Source organism: Mustela erminea, chromosome 9 (assembly GCF_009829155.1).
Source record: "Mustela erminea isolate mMusErm1 chromosome 9, mMusErm1.Pri, whole genome shotgun sequence".
NCBI lineage: Eukaryota > Metazoa > Chordata > Mammalia > Carnivora > Mustelidae > Mustela > Mustela erminea.
Genome location: NC_045622.1, coordinates 106,360,305 through 106,376,381, shown reverse-complemented (window position 1 = coordinate 106,376,381; position 16,077 = coordinate 106,360,305). Strand labels below are relative to the sequence as shown.

Sequence of the window (16,077 nt, the reverse complement as noted above, 5' to 3'; positions counted from 1 at the left end):
GCCTCGGCGGAAGATGCTGGGCGCTTGGGTCATTATCAGGCCACAGGAAGGGGGGGCAGGGAAGGCTTCCTGAAGCAGAGGCCTGAGCCTCTGTGAAGGGGGGACTAGAAGAGCCCAGGAGGGGAGAAAAGTAATGTTAAGTGGAGGTTGGCGGGGGCGGGGGGGGCAAGAAGCAATGGGTCAGGGACAGAGGCCATAAAGGCAGGAAAGCCTGGGGGAGGCCACTGGATGTCAGGTCATTGGGAGAATCTGCAAGGACCCAAGCAAGGAGGTCTCAAGGTTGAAAGCTAGCCACCCTCCGCTGGGGGCCTAACCTCAACCCCACAATGCCCACCAGCCCATTTTATAGATGAGGAAACCAAAGCCCCCAGAAGAACAGCAGAGCCAGGCCCAGGGCCCAGGGTCCTCTCCCGAACTGCCCCCACCCCAAACCACATGGCACACAGGGTCCCTGAAATCCACTTTTATTCATGTAAAAAAAAAAAAAAATTCCCAAAGAATAGAGAAAGCATATGACCCCCTACTTCCCAGAGCTCAAAGTCTCTGCCAGTGTTCCCCGGGGAAGTGAGGGAGTCAGCTCCCACTCTGGGGCGTGGGTATCATGGGAGGGCAAAACCCGGGTGGCCCACAGTGACCCAGCACCCTCCTTAGGACTGAAGGCAGGAAGGAGGGGCTGGGGACTAATGGGGCTCCAGGAGGGTGAAAGAAGGGAGTTAGTGTGGGGTGCTCGCCCCAGTTTAAAAAAATAAAATTTCTAAAGATAGAAAGTTAAAAAAAAAAAAAAAAAAAACCAAAAAGGCATTAGTGTCTTAGCTTCTTGCCCTCCCAGCACCCCTCCTGCGGCCACCTCTCGAGCTCGTCCAGTTCAGAGCTTCGTATTCTCCTCTTGGCTCTCCGAGTCAGCGCCGGACAGGTGCCCGCTGCTTCCAGGTGCGTGACCGTTACTGGCACAGGCCACCAGATGCCCGTCCCCCAGCCCCTCCGGCGTCTCGCCCAGCAGGCTCCGGCGGATCTCCTGGGGCAGCCTTGCCCGCTGTTCCTGGCACTCCTGGGCCAGCTGGGCTAGCAGCTGAGGGAGGAGGGGTGTCACACAGGCGGGGCCCGGTCCACCCGGCACTCTGGGTGCCCGCCACCCCCCCCCCCACTCCACGCAGGCCTCACCTTGGGCTCCTCTTCTGCCAGCTGCTGTAGGACCTGCTGCTGCCCAGCCACAAGGCGCTCGTGCCGCTGCTTCTGGGCCTCCTCCAGCTGCAGGGGGAGTAGGGATGAGGGCTGGGCTCAACCAAGGGTCTCTAAGGGAGGGGCAGGGGTCAGGCAGGTGCAGGATCCCAGGGCTGGGGGGCCGGGGTTCTGAGGTGACCCTTATAGCAAAGGTTCCAGACCCAAAGACTCCAAAGCCGTGGGACACCTTTGCAGACAGTTGGCTCTGGATGTATCGGGGCAAGACAGAGCCCAGAGGAAAAGGTTCTAGAAGTCCCTCTAGGGCAATGTAGCCATAGGCCAGGCACTAAGGAGACAAGTTTGTTCTTTCCTTTTTTTTTTTAAGATTTTTTTTAAGATTTTATTTTAAGATTTTTTAAGATTTTATTTATTTATTTGAGAGAGAGAGAGAGATAGCAAGCCAGTGTGCGAGACAGCACAAGCAGTAGAGGGAGAAGCTGGCTGCCCATCTAGCAGAGAGCCCGACGCAGGGCCCGATCCCAGGCCCTGGGGATCATGACCCCAGCGGAACGCAGCCGCCTAACCAACTGCACCACCCAGGCGCCCCAGGACACAAGCTTCAGGAAGAGAGGGGTGGGCTGGGGCCAAGGTGGGACCCGAGCCTCACTCACCCGACGGATAGAGTTGACCGACTCGGTGATGTGCCGGCGGTTAATCTCTGTCAGTTCCCTGCAGGGAGCGATGTAGAGGGGGCTTGGTGCCCGGCCCCCAGCCCTGCCTGCCCAGCCCCCAGCAGCTGCCAGCCCCCCAGTGGCTCCTGGCCCCAGGGCCCTTACGCCTCCTTCTTATGTTTCTCCCTTGTCTTGGCCTCTGAGATACTGTTATGACGCTTCCTGTCCAGAATCTTCTGCAGTTCCTTCTTCTCCCTGGAAGAGCAGGGCGGGGGGCGGAGAAAGGATCAACAGCAGGTCCGGGGGTCTCCTCTCCTCTCTGAGAAAAAGGGAGGCCCCGCCCCGCCCCGCCAAGATCTTGGGCCTTCACCTCTCCTTCACCTCCTTCAGCCTCTTGATCTGAGTTGTCTGAGCCTCCAGGACAATCTCCCTGAGCCGCAGCTGAGCCTGCGGACACAGGCGGCCAACGGGTAACCCAGGCTGACGCCAGGTGTGTCCAGGAGGCGGGCCGTCCCCCGTGGCCACTGGCCCACCTCACCTGTCTCAGGTGCTCCAGCCGCCGCTCAGCCTCAGCATCGGCCTGGGCCTCCCTCAGCTCCAGGAGACTCTGCACCTGTCTCTTCTGGAATTCCTGATACTGCTTCGCCTCTTCCTCCGCCTCCTCCTCGTGCTCCCCACCTCTGTAGGAAGAACCCGACCGGGTGATCCTCAGGTTGTCACATGGACTTGGCCTGGGAGGGCAGCAGCGGGCAGGGCAGATCCCAACAGGCAACGGCAGACACCAGCCGGGGCGGGGTGGGGGTGGGGGGCAGGGTCTGTGATGCCAATGACAAGTCCATTAGCCCCATGCAAATGTGGGAGCCTGTAGGGCAACAGCTTCTGGAAAGAGAGGCTGTTCATGGGAGACTCCAGCAGAGGCCTGGCTCCCTGGCAGAGAGGGGGGGACCCACGTGGGACGGCTCCTCGATCTCCCTGGCACCACACCTTGACTCCTTGCGGGGGGTGAAGGGGCAGCCCTCGGCCATCCCGCCATGCCCCCCCACCACCCCGCCGAGTGAAAACCCCACATGCACACACACCAGGGCACACCGGACACTCACGGGACACCCAGCCGTGGGCGGCACCTGCTCTCTGCCCGGGCCTGGGCCAGGCTGCTGAGCAGCCGGCGCGTGAGGGCAACAGCCTTGCGCTGGTGCTTCTTGTGCAGCTCTCGAAGCTCTCGCTCCTGCCGGCTCCGGAGCTTCACCAGCACCTTGTGGCCTCGGAGCTCGTCCAGCGAGGCTGGGGCCACCTCTGAGCAACAGAGCACGGGTGGGCTGGGCGGGGGCTGGTGGGCCCCCGGGAGCGCCCCACTCCCCTCCCGCACAGGCCTGCCCCGCACCTGAGAGGAGGCTGGCGATGAGGTCATCCCGCTGGCCTGCAGAGAAGAGGCGGGGCTGTGAGGGGGGGGGGAGGCAGGAGGGGAGCACGGCGGGGCTACCCCCAAGGCCCAGGCCGCCCCTTACCTGGGCTGCTGAGAGAGGTGCTGGTAGGGGACGTGGCAGGGCCTGGGGCCCGGCGCGGGGAAGTGTCCAGTGGGCTGGGTGTGGGGTTTGGGGTCAGCTGGGACCCCAGCTGCTGAGACGGAGTCTCTTGGCAGGTCTCTGGGCTGGCCTGAGCCTGACAGGGAGAAAGCAGAAGGCTCTTTCCAGAAATGCTGTCCTAACCTCCCAGGGCTCCCCAGTGCCTCTGGTTGGCTTCCCTCAGCCGGTCTGGCCTGGGCTCCCCATCTATCAATGTGGGGCCATTGAAACACCTACGAGAGAAATAAGAGGTCTCCAATAAATGTATCGAAACCCCTTTTCCCAGGGTGTGGGAAAGGTAACGAGAGATCATGTCTCTAGGATGCCAGACCCTGTTGCGTGTGCTCAGGAACTTCCAGATTGTTCAGGAAAGCCTTGGCCCCACCCCAAATTTCCTCCCCTCTCCGAGTCCCCCTCCACCCTTGCCCACAGCTGCTCATCTTCCTCGTTGCTTGGCTCCTGATTAAATCAGCAAAGGAAGTGACCGCAGAGTGGGCACCAGCCTCTCCCGCTAACAGCTCCAAGCAGCCTCTCTCTGCCGGCCACAGGCCCCGTGGGACCGGGTCTGGACGTGCGGGTGAGCCTCTGCTCCCGACCCCTCCCCGCAGACACCGCTGCCCAGCTCCTGTCTCCCAGGACCCCAGGTTTTAAAAGCTTCTGTGGCTTCCAATGGCTTTGGTGAAGCAGCTGAACTCGGCACTTCAACTCTGACCCTGTTGCTGGAGGAATGCCAGCCCAGGTCTGTCCTGAAGGCCTCTCACAGGCGAAAAGGGTAGTTCCCACCTCCTTAATGTGCGGACAGTAACCCAGGGCTGCTGAGCCCACTGAGTCAGAAAAGCCAGAAGCCCTGTCTCATGCCACTGTCGGAGGCAGAGCCGAGGGCTGGAGGCCCAGCTGGAGAGCCTGGGCATTCCCATGCCTACACTGGGGTGGCAGGACCAAACTCGGGTGGTAGGGGAAGGGGGCGTTCTATGAGCTGAGGGCATGAAAAGGGCTCCCACCCGGCCAGGCAGAGATCTGGAACTCAGCATTCACTTGGCTTTATGATCTGGTCTGGATGAGAGAAGCCAGAAAGGAGAATCAGCCCTCCAGACAGAGGCTGTGGGTAAATGCCTCAGGCTGGCATCCACAGTAAGGCAGCGAACAGAATCCAGCCCTACTCGGAGAGAGGGACCAGGCACCAGCTGGGGCTGGGGTGGGCACAGCAGAGTGGGGAAGGCTACAGGCTGCTTCGCCAGGACCAGCCCCAGAGATCAGCCCGCACTGCGTTCCCCACCCAGCCCCCTGCCACACGCCCCCCCCACCACACCACCACCGCTCCCCCACCAGCAGTCTCCAGGGTCCAGGTCAGCCTGAGCCTGCTGCCTCCCACCCACCCCGGACCTGCCTTGGCTTACCTCGCTCTCCCCAATGAGAGCAGCCAGCTGCTTGGCCCTCTGGTCCATCAGGCTGACATGCTTGATGGGGTTGATAAGGGCCTCCGCGTAGTCTGGGTGCGGGGCAGAGGGGAGGCTTTCAGAGACATGCTCCCCGAGGCCACGCCTTCCCCGCTGTTCGGGTTCCGCGCAAGGACCCCAGAACCCGCTGTCAGGCCTGTTTAGTGCCCCCTTGATGGGGGCCATCTGGCTCAGCCACCAGCAGACCCTGTTGGCGCGCGCCCTGGCCCCTGCCTGGCCTGTGTCCCCCTAGGTCCCCCAGCTCCAGCTTACCCTGGTGGTCGTCAGGAATGTAGTCAGAGGCTTCAGTGTAAATGAGCAGGGCCGGCAGGCAGAGCGGCTGGTTGGCCTCGTTCCGCAGACAGATGTAGTGGTACCCTACGAGGGTGGGACAGTGAGGTGGCCAGGCCCCGCTAACCGCACCCCGCCCACACCGCCTCCACGCTTCCCGGAGCCCGGATGGCCTCACCTGAGCGGATGGCCGAGACGGGCAGGATTCGATGCCCCACAAACTTGCCGCCCTCCTCAAAGGCCGCGATGCGCAGGGAAGCCAACGTGGGCAGCACCACCTGAGGACCCGGAGCGCCACCAAGCCTTGCAGCTGACCCGTGGCTGCTATGCCCACTGAGCCACAACGCACCACCGCGACTGAGACCAACACCCCGAGCAGACCCTCAGACCGCTGACCCAGCTACTGACCATCCGTCAGCCGTGCCACTCAGCGGGCAGACCCCTCCAGGCACCACTCTGATGGGACAGCTCTGGGCCTTGCCAGGTTAGACCTGGACTGGGAGTCCTGGGTCCTGGCCTGAGACCACACCCACTCCCACAGGCCACAGAGGATCCCAACCCTTCCAGGGGGCAGGGATGAGCCTGTGTGAGCTTATGTCTGTGAGCCCAGATCAGTCCCTCCTGCCCGGGAGACAGGGCAGCTGCACCCATGCCTCACGGAGGCCCTCCTGCTGTCTCCCCTTCCTGTCCTCTTCTCGAAGCCTACAGAGGGCAAGGAGCCTGAGCCTGACCCTGGCACACACAGGGCCTACCTGGGGCCTAGAGGGGACAGGCCCAGGCTTGGGGTCCCTCGGCACCCCTGCCTTCTGATCCTTGCTACTACCGCGTGCCTGCTTGCAGCTCCCCCTGCCAAGAGAGCCTGGCAGAGCGGGCACGGGCAGCAGGCTCACCTTGGGGAAGTCAAAGGGCTCCTCATCCCATACGGGATTGAAGGAATTCCCCTGAGAAGTCCGAGTGCGGTATTTGCGCCGCGTATCCACGGGGAGGCCGAACATGTCCACTTCCACATAGATGCCCACCTTCCTGTCGGACAGGAACTGCCCCGAGATCACCTGGTGGGTGGGCAGGAGAGTGAGGTCCCTGCTAAGAGGCCCACCCCAAGGACACCCCGCCAGAGCCATCCCTGGCTCCCTGGCCCCACCTTGACCCGCAAGGCATTGGCCACGATGCCGTCCACGATGACTTCGGTGAAGGGATCGAAGGACTTGTCCGGCCGCCGCATGAACTCGGGCTTGAGCAGGTAGCCGCTGCGCCCGTTGTACTCGAACACGCCTGCGTTTAGCTGCATCGCCACATCTGGGGGTGACAGGGGGAGGCCAAGGGCCGGCAAGGCCCATGGGATGAGGAGGCAGGAAGGACAGCTGAACGCAGTGGGACGATCAGGGAGTCTAGGGTCTGATCAAATGGGATCAGGGCTCCAGACTCTGGAAAGATCAGACAGGGGCTAAGGTCTAGGGTCAGCCAAGGTCAGGAGGTGGAGTTTGCAGAGGTCTTGGTTCGGAGTAGAGATCTAGCACTATAGAGCCAGAGGTCCCTACAAGACAATGAGAGCAGGATCCCTGAGCAGAAGTCAGTGAGGTCGGAGGCCAGGGGGTCGAGGCGGGCTAGTGCTCACCCAGGGTCTGGAAGTTGAGCGCGACAAGCTGGCAGCCGACATTCCAGAAGAGCTGGGGCATATAGTTGGATGAGTCCACGCGGGTGCCCTTGGGGTAGATGCGGCTGAGCTGCTGCTTGTTGTATCTGAGGTTGGCGGTCAGGGGCCATGCCGTGTACTGGCCCCCGCCTCCTGGCTGGCACGCCAGGCCTGTGCTCGGCTCCTGTGAAGCCACTGCCCGGCCTTGGCTCTAGCTGCCCCTCTGGCCCCCTGCCTCTCGGCCTCGCCCCCGAGCAGTTTCCGAGGCTAGCCCCAAACCCAGACCAGGGTGCTCGAGGGTCAGGACCCTGTGCGGGTGGCGTCAGTGGGTCAGAACACATCTGAGCCGGCCTCTGAGCACCCCACCCTGGTTAGCCTGCCCTGGCAATGTGGAAGGATACTCCACAAACTCCATGGGGCTCTTGGTCAGTTGCTCCATGGCCTTGGTCTCCACGAAGGATGACATCTCGAAGCATTTGTTCCTTTCTGAGGGGTGAGGAGTGGGGGGCGATCAGGCCTGGCAAGGCTGGGCTGGCTCCTATTCCCACCATCTCCTAACCCACTCACTTCGAGCAGCCTCAAAGGACTTGAACTTGACAGGCTCGATGTAGTTGACGAGTGTGGACATTTCCTCGGTGGCATTGACCTCACTGCTGGCAGTGCCCTGTGGCCCCCAAACGAAGGGTCAGCAGTGCCATGCACCCATCCCTCAGCCATAAGTTCCCTCACCTGCCCCGTCAGGAAGGAGGGGCTGACCCTCCACCCACCTCTGCAATCACGCTGCCCAGTGGCTCTCAGCAAGGGCCCCAGCCCCTTCTGGCCTGTCAGTCCTGGTCCCATTCCCTCTGGGACCTTGCCCTGGTCCCCACCTTCCTCCTTTGCCTCCTGCCTCCCTGATCTTTGGAAGCTGACACTCCTCATCCAGCCCCAGGACTCAATGATTCCCATGCGGATGAGCCATTATTTTCAGCCACTATGCTGCCATGTCCCCTCTGTGGCCCACCAAGAGCCCCGAACCCAACACCTGCAATACTGAACTTGGCCACCCCTGCCCACACCCTTCCTCACTCTGGGCCCCTTCCAAATCTGACCTCATGGACCCACCTTTTCTATCACCTCCACTTCTCAGAACTCCACACTCCCTTGTCTTATGTGGCCCCTTTCTGTACTCTCCAGTCCTGCCACAGGGCCTTTGCACATGGCATCCCTCTTCCTTAGGTCCAATCGCCCCATTTCCCTGCCCAGGTCATTCTTCTCTTCTTTCCCCACAATGCTACAGCTTAACTCGCCTCTCCCCAGCCTAGTCGTGCGCACAATTTCACCTGCTCCCATGCCTGTTTACCTAAGACCCCTTCTCCCCCCTCTACACACCCTCCCCACCATGGACTCCAGAACATCAGGGCTAACACCGGACCGTGGCCAGACAGGGGCTCAGCAAATGCCTGGGTCCTTAATCCAGGCTCCCTCTGCCTCTTCCCACCTCCAGGGCTGACCTCATCTGTGGTTGGCTTTTTAGGATCTGTCTGTTCCTCTTCTTCCTCATCCTCCTCCTCCTCCTCACGGTCTGCAGATCCAAGAGCATCCGTGCCCCGCTGTAGCCCGTCCTCGCCCAGAGACTTGCGAGGCTCCAGGCTGGGCTTCTCCAGGGCCACTTCTTCCCCGTTGCTCAGGCCTGGGCAGCTGTCAGAGCTGGGGGACCCTGCAGAGGATAGGGCCACAGGGAGTCAGGACGAACACAGACACTTGGGAGTCAGGAGGGGTTGTGGAGGTGACTCAGTGGGGAAGTCAGGGTCAAGGAGGGAGAGAGCAGAGGTCAGGAGTTGGATGGTATTCAACCCAGTAGTAGTGCACAGGGGTCATGGGTCAAAGGTCAAGGTTAGAGTTCTGTCCATTAGAGAGGCAGGTGGGGCGGCTCAGAGGGGTGAGAAACCAGGAACTGGGGTACAACTGCCTTGGCAGTGGGGGCGAAGGATGACATGGTGGGGTTCTGAGTGAGGTGTCAGAGCCAGACCCAGTGAGGAGGCCTAGTGAGGTGAGCGGTCAGGGGTGGGTAGTACAAAGGACCTTAACAAAGTAAGAGCTCAAGGGTTAGCTCAAAGTATCACCGGCTGGGTGGACAGACTCAGAGGGGTCACAGGAAAAGGGTCGGAGCCGAAGCATGAGGATGTGGTTCACTGAGGCCAGAAGTCAGAATTCAGAGTTATAATGTGGTTGAGAGGAGGGCTGTGTGAGGCGGGGGGAGGCTGAGACTGATGGGTCAGGAACTCGATGGAACCCAATCCAGTCAGGCTATAGTCTGGGGAGGTCAGGGCCCGGGGTCGGGAGTCAGAGGTCCCAGCCTCGGCTGAGAGGCTTAGTGAGAAGGAAGGACAGGCTGGGAGCAGAAGGAGGACCGCCTGGGAAGTGGGGCTCAGTGAGGCGAGAGCTCAGGGTCGGCAAAGGCTGGGCCCAGGGCTGTACCGAGCTGAGGGGAGGAGGGCTCAGTGGTGGCAGCCGAGCTCTCACTCAGGGCCGAGTTGCTCTGTTCCAGGGGCCGCTTGCGCACAGAGCTGTTGGGGACACCGGTGCTGGGCTGGTGTCGCTTCTTGTTCTTCACCAGGATGCGGCCCATCAGGTCCTGTGGGCTGGGCAGGGGGACGCCTGGGGCCAGCTGGTGGGCACAGACAGGTCAGGGCCCGCCGGGGAGTCCTCACCACCACCCCCATGCCCTGCCACAGCTCCAAGCCCTCCTACCGGGTACTTGTCCAGTGGGTCAATGAGCAGCGCGTCCCCAAAGATGGACCGGCAGTACTCGGCCATCTTGGCCTGTTGCTTTGCCCTGCGGGGCCAAGGTTAAAGGTCAGAGGTTCCGGGGACAGCGGGGGTGGTGGGGGGGTGGTGGCGTGCGAAGCTGACGTCCCCAGGGTAGACAAAGATCCTCAGGGTCAGAGGTCACAGGAACAGTGCCATGGCAGAATGGCTGCCTCTGGACCGATGGGGGTGGTGGGGGGCGGTGGTCCTCAGGTCAGGGGCCCACTCACGAGTCCACGTGGTTCTCAAAAGAGAGGATGACGGGGTAGGGCGAGGTCTTGAAGGCAGTCTCCGCGATGGCCTCGAGCACGTCCCGCAGCGGCACCTCCGTGGTCATGGTGAAGCCATGGGTGATGAAGGGCTCCTCCTCGGGCGGCCGGCCTTTCCACACGTCCAGCTCCACGCAGCGGCAGCCCCACAGCAGCGCCTGCCGGTACATCTCCACCGACGAGGTCCCGGCCAGCTGCCCCGCTGGCGGCGAGGCCCCGTCAGCACCGCCTGGCCCGCCGGGCTCCTCACCCACTCACCACCACCCCTCCCCCGGCCTGCACTGCCCCAGCCCCGCTGGAGACGCGGAGGCCCCAGTGGCGGCCCAGCCCGGCCCTGGCACGCCGTCTGGCCAGCCCTTGATCGCTCCTTAATTTGCTGTGGAACCAGCGCCATCTCTCCCGAAATCCCTCAGGGCAGGGCCTGGGTCCTGCCACCCAGCCCTTGGCTCAGGTCCAAGCCGGGCAGAGTCAGCATCGAGCAGCGCTGGCTGCTGATGGGTTCTTCCTCCAGGACTCACCCTCTTGCAGATAAACACCCGCCACCCCCGCCTCCAGCTACTGACCTGCAGCGGGGAGTCGTCCCCAACGCCCCCACGGCCCCCCACTTCTCTCTCCTTCCACCCACGGATGGCCTCTATTACCTTCCGCCTGGGGCCCCTCCCTGCCTCCCATCCCATCTCCGGGAGCACCTGGCTTGTCACGCTTCCCAAAACATACCAGGTCTCATGACCTCCCCTGATTGACACCCTCCAGAAAGCCTTTCCCGCCCACTTAGGATCAATCCAAATTCCTTCCGTGCCCTGTGGTCTAGCCCTGCCTCCTTTTCTCACTCCTTCTCACTTCTACTTGCCCCAGCACCCGCCCTGCCTCCAGCCTCCTTCCCAGCTGAAGAGCACCCAGGAGTGTCCTGCTCCCGGCCTTCAGTGCTCCTTTACAGGCGACAGGTGCAGGCCTCAGCCCTTCCCCACGGAAGCCTTCCAGACCACCCAGGAGAGGCGTCCATGCAGAGAAGCCGAGGTCCCCCCCCAGGGTAGGCTGCCTGTTCCCGGCCTGCTTCCCCAGCACCGGCCACCCCGAAAAGGAGGGAGGCCACAGGAGGGGCCGCGGGCAGAGGGCACGGAGGCCACCGCCCCAGCTGCCCACAGTGGGGGGCTCGCTCACCTGTGAGATAGGTGTTGTGTGAGGAGTTGATGAAGTAGGCGCTCAGCGGCTGGGTCATGTCCGCACTGAGATCCAGGGCCTCCAGGGGCAGGATGCCGTTCTCCTCACCGCCCAGGTAGCGGCTGAAGCCCTCCATGGACATCTGGTCTGGGGGATGGGTGGGGTCAGCAGGCTCAGCCGGGGCACCTCGTGATGGCCCCCCAAACCCTGCCCCTCCGACGGGCTCCTCACGGACTCACCTCGCTCTAGGAACTGCTGGTTGGGCTCATACTTCTCGATGAGCAGCCGGGCCTGGGACGGCCGCAGGGGTGGGTACAGCACCTCGTTGAGCCTCGGGTCCCGTTGCTTCTGGTTGATGAAGTCCATGAGCTGCTCCAGCGTCAGGTAAGGCTTGCCCTTGGCGCCTCTAGACAGGGCAGGAGGCTGACAGGGTCAGGCTGGACCGTCCCCATTCCCTGTACCACGCCCTTGCCCTCGGAGCAGGAGTCGGGAGGTTGGGGTCTGGCTCTTGCACCTGCTGACTGGGACTTGGGCAAACGGCTGCCCACTCTGGGCCTCAGTTTTCCCATCCACCCACTTTCTAACCCCGAGGTGCTGGCATTGCCATTAGCAAGGGCTTCGGAAGCCACCAAGGGTTTGGCCTGCCAGGACTGCTTCTGGACGCTGGACCCAACCTCGGCTCCAGCAGCCACTTGCTCTATGAGCTCAAGCAAGTCCCACAGCTCATCAAAGCTGCTTGGTCCCCGACCCCGGCGTAGGGTGATGCAAAGGGTCAGCACAGAGCAGTTCACAGCACCGCCCCAGCCCCGGCCCCCACGGGACCCCCGGAAGTTCTGCTTCCCCTCACTGTGCTGGAAGGAATGCCAGCAGAGGCCACACACAGAGCACTGGGGGCTCGGAGGGGGGCCCAGCCCTGCTCACATCTCCAGCAGGATCTTGTCAATGTCTGGCCGCAGACACAACTTATTCAGGAACCGCTCGAAGATCTCCAAGGAAAACTCGTCGGGCCGGATGGACTCACTCTGGGGTGGGGGTTGGGGGGAGCCCAGAAGTGTGGGGTGAGAACCCAGGGCAGCTGGCCCCCAAAGACCGGGCACCCATCCACCCCACTCTCCCTATGTCACTCCGGCCTCCTCACCCGGTTGAAATTTAGGCCACAGGATTCCAGTGCAGTCTCTACCCGCTTCTTATCTGCTGAAAACATCTTCAGGATACTGGGCAGGTGAGAGGGGTCAGAGTCACGGGGGCGAAGGTTACCCAGATGGGGACAGGAGAGAAGGTACTGAGGGCCAGGGGTACTCACTTCTTCACCGGAATCCGTCCGTCCTGGTTCACCTGCAGCTTCAGCTTTGTGTATCTGGGGAGGCAGAGGCCTCAGGGTCACACGCCGGCCGTGGTCACCTGAGTCCCCCCACCCACCGCCCTGGCGGCCAGGCCCACGACTCACGCTTTTCGCAGGAACGTGTTCCGGGAGGCGTTCTGAGCCAGGATGTTCATAGCCAGCTTAAACAGCTCCTCGGTCCAGACCTGAGGGGTCGGGAGACGGAGTGAGGGTGGGAGGGGGTGATCTGGGAACAGAGGGGTGGGCCCAGCCCCAGCCGACACCCAGAATGAGGCACGAGCCACAGAATGTTGCTTAAATACTGCTTTGTCAGAGGATGATTAGAAACAGGGGCAGAGAACAGGCTCGCGCGCAACATACGCTAAGTGGCGGTGGCTCCCCTGGGGCTGACCCTTGGGCCCCAGCCCACCTTGGCTGTGTCATCCTGCACGGCCATGAAGTTCAAGAACGTCGTATTCACCGGGTCTGGCCCAGCCACCACCGTCATCAACTTCTCCTCCAGCCGGGCATCAGGGCCCCCAAAGCCCAGCACCTCCCGGATCTTGGGGTCCTGAGTAGTCGAAAGCCAAGGATAAAGAGGGGTGTCCCCACCCCCAAGGCCTAACTCCCTTTCTTAGTTCAGGGCCCCCACCACTTACCTTGGGCAGGCGGGCATAGCGACCCGTCCGCGTGTCCCTGATGGAACTGATGTCCAGTGTGTCCACCTCCTGGGGAAACCAGATGCCAGGGTGGGTCTGAAAGGCTATGGGGCAAGAGCCAGGGGCCCCCAAGATCTCCACCCAAGCCAGGGAGTGGCCACCCCCTGCTGCAGCCCCAGCCCCAGCCCCCGCCCGGAGCACTTCCTGTCCAGGGAGCCGTGGGAGAGGTCAGCCGGCAGCTGGGCCCCACCCTCCTGGGTGGGTGGAGGGGAGAGGGGGGTCTGGGCCAGGGGCCCTAGACCTAAGCAGGCAGTACCACCGCCGCTCCCCTCACCATGTTGGGTCCGGTCCAATACAGAAAGAAGCCATTGGAGTCCACACGCAGGGTTACCAGGTTCCGACTGGAGGCCTCCTGGGGACGGGATGGAAGGGCAGGGGTCAGTGAGTGAGGGCTGGGGCTCGGGCTTGGGCCCTGGGCTCCCTCAGGCCATCCACTCAGTGCTTCTGCGGGTGAGTCGCGATGAAGCCTCATCCAGCCCACAGGTTCCCCTAGGGTCCTCAGGATGAAGCTTACACAATTGTCCCTGGCATAGCATCAGGGGTCCCAATGCCCCTCCCGGCCTCACCTGTCTCTGACCCTAAGGTTCAGTCACAGGAACCACTACCTTTCCTCTCCTCCAGCTCTTGCATTTTTGTTCCTTTGCTAGGACAGCCTTTCTTTCCTTCCTTCTAGACCCATGAAATCTGACCCACCTTCTTGGGGAGGCCTCCCCAGAGTCGGAGCACCCTGAAGCCCCCTTGAGAATATTTATGGGATGAAAGCAGATGGTTTGGAAGTCTGACTTCTACACGTCTTGTGTCCCTCAGGGCCTCATGACAACCAGTCAGCCCTGACATTGGCCTCAAAGCCCATGACACCCCCCCCTCCGCCATGCCCTGCACCCGACAGGAGCCTCAGTCTTCTGCCTCACCCTGTCTTACAGAATACAGACTAAATCCCCCCAGAAGGGGACGCGCCCTGCCCTTGGGACTGGACAGCGAATTCTGTCTTCTCTCCAACAGCCTTGCGGCTGGCAGGAGGACAGGGAAGAATATGCCAGCCCTATTTTCTGAGGAGGATCTGGTCTCTGGCACACTCCCAGGGCCACCCCTGTGTGACTCAGGACCAGCAGCCAAGGCGGGGGGGGGGGTGGGGGGGTCATCAGGGTCAGCGGCCCTCTAGGAGCTCACTTAGCCCTCCTAACAATCTTCCGAAGTACATGCTACTGTTCTTCCCATTGAACAGATCAGGAGCCTGAGGAGCCTGAGGCACAGGGAGGCTACGTGGCTTGCTTAAGGTCAAGAAAGGCCCTAGGATTTGCTCGAGGGCAGTCTGGCTCCAGAATCCAGACGCCTGGGAAGGAAGGAAACAAGACCCCTGCTAGGCGCCCAGCTCCTGGCCTTAGCTGCAACCCCACAGTGGGGACTGGGATGAGTCTCCACTTTCCAGACTTGGTTTCTGTTTCTGGAGAATTGGGGACCGTACCAGCCCCGCCCATCTCTTTTCTTATAAAGGCCAGGAGGCCTTGGAACTTTGGGGGTGCCCGGGCCAACCCATCTCACTGTGCTCACACCCACCTTCAGCCCCTCCTTGGGATTCCCAACCCTGAGGCTCAGGTCCCCCAGCAATGTGAGGGGAGGGGAGGTCTGTGGGTACAGACCCCAGGGCCTTCCTCTGCCACACTCCCAGTGTCCGGCCTTCAAAAACAGCCCAGGCCCCCTGCTCTTCAGCTCTAAGTCCCAGTCGGCAACCCCCACCCCACCCCCAGGGCCCTCTCCCAGTTCCCACTTCCTTATTTGGGTTTATCACACTGGAAGGAAAAGGAGAAACTTTTCCCCGCACGCAGGACTGGGGGGAGGGGTCTCCCCCGGTCCCCGGAGCTCCCAGGCACCCCTCTAAGGCACACCTGCTGCCTCAGGCCACGCCCCCAGCCCCTCCCCCCAGCTCCCACGCCTACCCGCCCCACCCAGCCGGAAAGGAACCCAGAGTCTTCCAGGCCTCCGGCCTGACTGGGAAGGAGCAGCGGGGAGGCTCAGGCGGGCCGGGTGGAGGCCCTGGGGAAGGAGGGGGCCCAAGGGGCAGAGGAGGGGGCGGTGTGAAAACGGGGGTGGGGCGCAGGATGGGTCGGAGAGCCGCAGGTGGGGACCCGGGCATCTGGGAAGCAGCAGGGGCAGGGCAGGTAGAAAGGGGGGGGCAAGGATTTATTGGGGATCAAAGTCCCTGATGCTAAGAAATGGAGAGCAAAGTTCCCCCAGGAACTTGTGGGGGGAAAGACTCCACTAGGGGGTGACTTGACTGCCCTCCTGAACAGAGAGCTTGGATGGGCTCCTGAAGCAGGGCAAAGGGGTGCAGGAAGAACAGGCTGAAAAAGTGATGAATGGAGAACAATGTTCAGGGTAGGGCACTAGGAAGAATGGGGTGCGCTGAGCTCGATTGGAGCCAGGGTCCTCCAGACAGAGCCCAGTGCCAGGCAATGGTCTGAGGACCAGGCCAGGGTTGGGGGAATCAGAATTAGACCGGCAGGCGGGGAGGGTGGGAAGGACGAGTGAAAAGAGGTGGGGGGGGGGGGATTCATCGGGGTTCCAAGTCTCCGGGCCAAAGAGTGGAAAGCCAAATTTTCCACAGCTGAATGGACTGGGGCTGGGAGTGGGGGACAAAGTCTTCATTAAGGGCACGACTGGGGACTCAAGTTTCCGGAGCACAGCCAGAGTGGCTTCGGGGTGGGGGGGCGCCGTGGCCAGGCCAGGATCGGGTGGGGGTCTCCGGGGTCTGACTGGGCTTGGGCGAGGGAGTCCCAGGAACTGGGTGGAACGTGGGGGGCCCCCCGCGCTTACCTCGTCCCATTTGATGAACTTACTCCCGCGCCGCAGGGTCTCTACCACGGTGGGCGGCTCCAGCTGCAGCGCGTGGACGCCGGGCCTGGCGCCGGCCATGGCCCGGCTAGGGGCGAGTCGGGGACCCCCGGAGCCCCGACGAGGACCGACGGCGCCGCTGCTCCCTCCGCGCGCTCCCGCGCGGCCCGCTCCGGCCCCGCGGCGTCAGCGCCCGCCCGCCCGCCAGTCTGTCCCGGACAGACCAGAGAA

The 16,077-nt window shown here is 62.4% G+C and overlaps 1 protein-coding gene across 2 annotated transcripts in view; it reads right to left on the bottom strand.

Annotated features, from left to right (window-relative positions):
* The window catches only part of PLCB3 (phospholipase C beta 3), a 20,353-nt gene extending 4,276 nt beyond the window's left edge, over positions 1-16,077 (bottom strand). The window contains exons 1-31 of one of the 2 annotated variants that reach the window (XM_032357183.1): positions 15,829-16,077; positions 13,289-13,366; positions 12,955-13,023; positions 12,726-12,866; positions 12,422-12,501; positions 12,278-12,331; positions 12,113-12,188; positions 11,896-11,996; positions 11,214-11,380; positions 10,975-11,121; positions 9,775-10,015; positions 9,488-9,572; positions 9,215-9,404; positions 8,248-8,453; positions 7,322-7,418; positions 7,156-7,240; positions 6,737-6,861; positions 6,263-6,417; positions 6,012-6,173; positions 5,300-5,399; positions 5,104-5,208; positions 4,792-4,883; positions 3,338-3,491; positions 3,214-3,249; positions 2,933-3,125; positions 2,371-2,512; positions 2,203-2,279; positions 1,998-2,087; positions 1,833-1,890; positions 1,162-1,248; positions 431-1,069 (exon numbers count right to left, since the gene is read on the bottom strand). In XM_032357183.1, coding sequence (XP_032213074.1) covers positions 866-1,069; positions 1,162-1,248; positions 1,833-1,890; positions 1,998-2,087; positions 2,203-2,279; positions 2,371-2,512; positions 2,933-3,125; positions 3,214-3,249; positions 3,338-3,491; positions 4,792-4,883; positions 5,104-5,208; positions 5,300-5,399; positions 6,012-6,173; positions 6,263-6,417; positions 6,737-6,861; positions 7,156-7,240; positions 7,322-7,418; positions 8,248-8,453; positions 9,215-9,404; positions 9,488-9,572; positions 9,775-10,015; positions 10,975-11,121; positions 11,214-11,380; positions 11,896-11,996; positions 12,113-12,188; positions 12,278-12,331; positions 12,422-12,501; positions 12,726-12,866; positions 12,955-13,023; positions 13,289-13,366; positions 15,829-15,927 — 3,696 coding nt within the window. In that variant the 5' untranslated portion in view covers positions 15,928-16,077 and the 3' untranslated portion in view covers positions 431-865. Of the gene's footprint in view, positions 1-430; positions 1,070-1,161; positions 1,249-1,832; positions 1,891-1,997; positions 2,088-2,202; positions 2,280-2,370; positions 2,513-2,907; positions 3,126-3,213; positions 3,250-3,337; positions 3,492-4,791; positions 4,884-5,103; positions 5,209-5,299; positions 5,400-6,011; positions 6,174-6,262; positions 6,418-6,736; positions 6,862-7,155; positions 7,241-7,321; positions 7,419-8,247; positions 8,454-9,214; positions 9,405-9,487; positions 9,573-9,774; positions 10,016-10,974; positions 11,122-11,213; positions 11,381-11,895; positions 11,997-12,112; positions 12,189-12,277; positions 12,332-12,421; positions 12,502-12,725; positions 12,867-12,954; positions 13,024-13,288; positions 13,367-15,828 lie in introns of those variants that run through there. The other variant, XM_032357184.1, reaches the window with a different exon arrangement.